The 5,976-nt window shown below is 64.5% G+C and overlaps 1 protein-coding gene across 1 annotated transcript; it reads right to left on the bottom strand.

The window, feature by feature from the left end:
- Positions 1–170: 170 nt before the first annotated feature.
- EMIHUDRAFT_121644 (hypothetical protein) lies at positions 171–4,801 on the bottom strand (the record flags this gene model as incomplete). The annotated part of the gene is made up of 7 exons (XM_005756686.1): positions 171–520; positions 1,545–1,690; positions 1,803–1,957; positions 2,141–2,177; positions 2,514–2,679; positions 2,746–4,072; positions 4,613–4,801. 7 exons carry the CDS (start codon positions 4,799–4,801, stop codon positions 171–173), a joined length of 2,370 nt encoding a protein of 789 aa, XP_005756743.1.
- Positions 4,802–5,976: the final 1,175 nt, after the last annotated feature.

Below are 5,976 nucleotides of genomic sequence, written 5' to 3'. Positions count from 1 at the left end.
GGCTTTAAGGTACCACCTTCAATAAAATCCATTATACGAGTGGGACCGATTTACATTTATGAACTTTGCATATTCTTTCACTGGGTTGAGTAACTAGACGGAAAATAGGCCTTGATAATATACGAAGCCATACAGACTGTTAGGGAAGGGTTACGTCCACAACCTGCCAGCTAAGAGGGGCACGTCATGGCCCGATTGCGAGCGGTTTCCGCTGGCGGCGGCGAGGGCGACAGCGACGGCGGCGGCGGAGTGGGCGGCGGAGGGGCCGGTGGCGGCGGGGCCGGCGGCAGCGACGGCGGCGGCGGCGAGGGCGACGGCGGTATAGACGGCGGTGACGGCGGCGGCGACGGCGGCGGCCTCGGCGGTGCGACGCAGTCCTCGGACACGGTCGACACGTTGGAGCCTGTCGTGTGGGCGAGCGCCGAGCTGACATCGCCAATCTCGCAGCTCGAGCCCAGAGAAGTGGCCTCGATGGCAACGTCGATCTCCGACCCCGCTGACTCCGCTTGCACTTGCACGCCTGAAGAATCGAACGCATCGTTTGATTCGCATCCACGGCTATATCTCGACGGCAACTCGGCCGTATCTCCTCGCCACCTGCTGTATCCGCCAAGTCAGCAGCAACCTGCGACGCGTTGATGGCACGAACGGTTTGGTTGAGGTCCTGCTCCGAGAGCGCTCGCCCGTTCCTGCACAGAGCAAGGCAAAGTTGTGATTGGTGCTTCACGAGGTGCAACCGGGATATGTGCCGGGGCATGGGCGAAATCCTGCGCAATCGAACGCTGTTGTGGCCAAGCCTCTGGACTGCAGACGCAAACCAAGACGACGAGCACGGGTTGCTGACTCGACCTTGTAAAACCTGTTCATGCTGAAGCGATGAGCCGAAGCTGCGACTGCACGAACTGCTGCTCCTAGCTCTCAGGACCCGGAATCCGTTGGGACAGGACGAGCATGGCGCCTGCATAGGCATGCCAACGTGACTGCTTCTAGCCGTGCGCGGCCATAAGACTAGATAGAATGGAGGACAACGCGGCCCACTTCTCCGTTGTGCTCTCGGACAGAGAAATCTCTCGGTGAGGTGGCTTTCGGCTATTCCACGCACCCGGAAGGAGTACCAGTACCTGCCACTAGCGCAGGTGCTGACGTGCTTGAGGCGTCGCCGGTGCGCTGTCGGTGGAGGCAGCGGCGGAGGCAGCGGCTGCGGAGATAGCGGCGGCACCGTGGGTGGCGACGGCAAAGATGGCGGGCGAGGGAGCGACGGAGGAGCCGATGGCGGTGGCGGCGACTCGGGGGGGTGAGGCGGATGTAGTGGTGGCACTGGATTCAACGGCGGCGGCGGCGGAGGTGGAGGAGCAGGCGCCCTGCTGGGCGGATACGGCGGAGGCAGTGGTGGCGGCACCGGCGCCATCCCCGGTAGGTGTGGTGGGAGGGCAGGCGGTGCGGGTGGTGGGCTCGGGCGGCCATGAAAGTCGAAGATAGATAGGGCCTCGGCGGCGGTCACCACCTAGAGCGCACACCGCCCCTCGCGTGAGTCCACGCCGCACCGCGCCAGCGATGGAGCTCGGCATGCGTTTCGGTTGCGTTGACGTCGCACTCGCTGCCCTCATAGCACTGTGACTTGACGGCCGTCTTAATCTGGTCGCCAGTGACCTGCTGCCCGTCCGCGATGTAAAAGGTAATCGGACCATCCCTGCAGCCGGCCAGACGGACATAGGCACAGGGCTTACGTCTTCGCGTGAGGGAGCATGGGAACGCAGGGTGTAGTGTGCAACGTGGATCGCGGCTATCTCGGCATGACGCACTGCTGCAGGAGCTCGATTTCAGACTCCTCCGTGGCCCCCATGGCCGCCTGTTGGGCGCAAATGCCCGTGGTCAGAGACGGTGCGGCGATCTCGGAGAATCTCTCAGCCGGCCTCGCCTCCACGGTGTCGACGATGTTGCCGATGGTGGTGTCCTCCTAAGAGTAAACGCAGGAACCAACAAATAAGAACAGTGGCAAGCCGGGGGTCCTGAAGACCTCGTGAGTCGAAGCGCTTCGACACCAGGGCGTGCACTCGATGCGATGCAGCCGAATGTGTCTTCTCGAGTGCCAGTTGGAATAGCGGGATGTATATGCAGCATCTTGGGCGCCCTCCTTCACCTCGCTGACAGGCAGTTGGGCCTCGTAGTGGAGTGTGCTGGTCAAGGGCGGGAAGGGCGGTGTGCTCGGCGGTGGGGAGGGCGGCGGCGACGGAGGGGGGGGTGAAGGAGGAGGTGGCCACGGAGAAGGCGGCGGCGGCAGCGGCGGCGGCGCCGATGGTGGTGGTGGTAACGGCGGTGGCGATGAGGGAGGCGGTGGAGGAGCCTGTGGCTCTTCGGTGGGCACGGCTGGCGGGAAGGAAGGCGGTGGTGGAGAGGGCGGTGACGAGGGCGGCGGAGAGGGCGGCGGGGATGGAGCTGGGCTCGGTGGCGGAGCTGGGGGTGGGAAGGGAGGCGGGGTTGGCAAGGCGAGGCAGCAGCTATCACACGCGCACCCATACTGGGCAAGGGTGCTACAGGGCAAGAAGCTGTGGTCGGCGCAAGTCAGCCCGCGGCATCCGATCTTACAAGCCGCGTTTGGCAGTGACGGCGGGCGTGGCGGCGGTAGTGGTGGCAGTGGCGGTGGCAACGGCAACGGCGGAGGAGGGCTGGCGCTGCCGCCTGTTGCGCAGTAGTCCGGTAGTGGGGGCGGTGGCGAGGTGGAACGCCCCGAGAGTCTGCGCCCACTGTTGGTGATGGCCTTATACCATCGAAACCATCGCAGGCAGACGTTCCCGCACCGCTTGCGGCCATTCCTGACGATGCATCGGTGGACAAGATAGTCGCCACTTGCGCAGTTGGTCGACCTCGACCCCGAAAGGATCGAATTGTACTCTTGGCCAACGCCGGCAGACACTGCGTACGTCGGCGTGCCGCCGCACGAAGCAAGATCGACGGGGGCGTCAAAGGAGACTGCGAGCCCGCTGCTCGAGTACTGGGTCTCCACTCTCGAGTACGTCAGATGGTCATAGTCTAGGAACTCTTGCGGAAGGGGACCAAAGATGCTTTGCATGTCCGGGCAGTCGTTGGCGAAGGCGATGTAGACGTCGCTGGGGCTCGCCTCGTCGAACCCTGGGTCGACCAAGAGGCACGTGACCCTGCATGGAGAGTTCGCGGACATGGCAAGTGTCCACGTTGCAGGAGAGCAGCCACACTCTGTAGACACGACCGAGTTCGGCGGCAACGGCGGCGGTGGAGGAGTGGGCGGCGCCGGTGATGCGGGCGGCGGAGAGGGCGGGAATGGTGGAGGCAGTGGTGGCGCCGGCGATGACGGGGGCAGGGCCGGGGAGGGGGGGGACGGGCACACGTCCCCGCCCGTGACCCTGCAGATCCAGTCCCTGTAGTGCGCCACCCGCGTGTAGACGCCGCCTTGGCCGCACGAACCGATCAGCCCAAAGCTCACCAGCCCGACGAGGACGCGGTCCTTCACCTCGCCACTGAAGAGCGGGCCGCCCAAGTCTCCTGCGCAGGAGTCGAGGCCGTCTCCGCCGGCGCAGATCATGTCACCCGCCTCTGAAATGTCCCGTTCAAGCTCAAAGATCGACCTGCACCGAGTAAAGTCCATGATTGGCACCGTGGTCTGCCTAGCCGGGCCGTCGTAGAAGCTGCTCGACGCGGTCGTCTTCCCCCATCCGGCGATTTGCAGATCCGCAGATGCCGCCGAGTCGTCCATGCTCGCCGCTGGGAGGCCGGCGCTGTCGAGGGTCGTGATGGGCGGGTAAAGCGAATCGGTGGCGAGCCGGATCAGGGCGATGTCGTTGCTTTGGTTCCTGCTCCCTCTGTTTGTGTAGCCCTCGTGTACGATGACCTCAGCCACCTTTATCACCTCCACGCATTCGTCTCCCACCTGACCGGGGTCGCCGCCTGCGTTCCGAAGCACGTCCTCCCTATCTAGGCCGATGATCGCAGACATGGTGATTAAGTCGACCTTGTTGTACACGCAATGCGCGGCGGTGAGCACCCACCGCTTGTTCACGAGGGATCCGCCACAAAAGTGCTCGACGTGTTGCGAGACCTGTTGCTGCAGCGAAACCAGCCACGGAATCGTTCGCGGGGGAAGCGGCCTGCCCCCAGAGATGCGATTCCCTGAGTTCCACGGCGGCGGCGGAGAGGGGTCTGGTGATTCCGGGAGCGGTGGCGGCGGCGGAGAGGGGTCTGGTGATTCCGGGAGCGGTGGCGGCGCGGGAGGCAGCGACGGAGGCGTCGGTGGCGGGGGCAGAGCTGGCGATGGTGAAGCTGGTGGCGGCGGAAAGGGTGGTGGGAACGGCGGAGGTGGCGGCGGTGGCGGCGGCAGAAGCGGCACAGGAGGCGATGAGGTAGGAGTTGGGTGGCGGGCACAATCGGGCAAACACCCGGGGCAGCCACTGCATCCGTACCATGTGCACCGGTCGCGCGGGAGATAGTTTGCCGAGACCTGACAATACGCCTGGCACTCACCCGGTTGTTGCGGCCAACCGACGGATTCGCGCCAGCTGTCATACCAGCACCGCCAGCTGTCCCAGTTCCACGTCCCGTAGGGGGGAGGGGGGGGTGGGGGTACGCGTTGCTGCTGCACCCGGCAGTTTGGGAAGCAGCCGCGACAGTCACCCCAGGTGCACTTGAGGCTCCACGGCGAAAAGTTTGTCGTGCAGTGGTGCTTGCACTGAGTTAAACAGTGGTTTGAGCAGCCACCGCACTTGTGCCAGTTGCACTTTGTCTGCCAGGAATTTGTGTTGAGCGGGCAGAAGGACAAGCACTGCAACATCGGGTGCTCGCTATGGGTCGCCCGTCGGCCGTCATCTCGGCGTCTCGGCGCCGGCGGCCGTCCGTTTCGTTTGTATGGTACTCCAGGGTATCGGTGATCTGTGATCTGTGAGGGTCCGCCCGCAGGCGCATTTTGTATACCGAGGCGGTGCCCGGTGCCGAACCTGTCGGACCTTAAGACAGCATTGTAGATCCCTGGGCGAGGGTGGTGGCGTCCCCGTCGGGTCAGGGCTGAAGGCGGGGGAGACCAACCCGATCTCTCCGGCGTCCCGGGAGCGTGATTGACACCTCCCCCCGTGCCAACAGCCCCATGGAGGTAGGCCGCTCGTCTAGCCAATCAGCCTTAAGCGAGCGGCCTGGCCGTTGGAATGGCCGAGTATCCGAGAGGCGGCAGCCTCTGCCCTCGGAGAGGGGGGGAGGTCTATAAACTACCTAGTTGTCCGGCATGCGAGGGCATGCTCGGCCGTTCGGAGTCCCCCCCCTCGTAGAGGACGTCGGAGGGAGGGGAGGACGACTGTCCCTGACGGCGAACCTCAGTTACGAGCCGCCCTCCCCTCGAGACGCGAGGCCAGTGCACTTGGGGCCAAGCCCCAGCGTACACCGTCCCCCACGCCTCACGCGGCCTCTGGCTGGAGCGGGATCGCAAGCGAGTCCCCCAGGCCGGCGCGCGTCTTCCGAGAGAGGAGCAGGAGCGAGGGACATTCTTAGTAAGCCGGCATGCAGATGCATGCACGGCCGTTCAGAAACTCTCCAGCCGTTGGAATGGCTGCGCTCCCGCCCCTCACGCCAGGTGGACAAGCGGGGGGGAGGTCAATGACCTGCCTAGTAAGCCGACATGCCAGGCATGCCGACCTTTCGGAGCCCCCCCTCGTAGACGTGTGCCGCTGGGATCATTCCAGTCTCCGCAGTACGCCCGAGGGCGACGGTCCCCCGGTATCGGTTGCAAGAGAGAGAGAGTACGCGTATACACTGTTGCAAGACAATGGGCTGGCTGACTGGGATCCTGACTGGCTGAGCTGGTTGATTTGGCTGCCCCGTCGCTGTGCACGAGATCGGCGCGGTGAAAACGTTCAGGCGGACACACGTTTAATAATGGTATACGCTCGATCCTCGGACGGACGGAAACGGCCCCCCCTCTCACGGCTGACCCTGGGCATGGCCTCTCTAGGGGTGAGC

The sequence above is a fragment of the Emiliania huxleyi genome, assembly GCF_000372725.1.
Source record: "Emiliania huxleyi CCMP1516 unplaced genomic scaffold EMIHUscaffold_953, whole genome shotgun sequence".
NCBI classification, from domain to species: Eukaryota; Haptophyta; order Isochrysidales; family Noelaerhabdaceae; genus Emiliania; species Emiliania huxleyi.
Note: the sequence above shows the minus strand (reverse complement) of the source record. Positions and strands in the feature narration are given on the sequence as shown.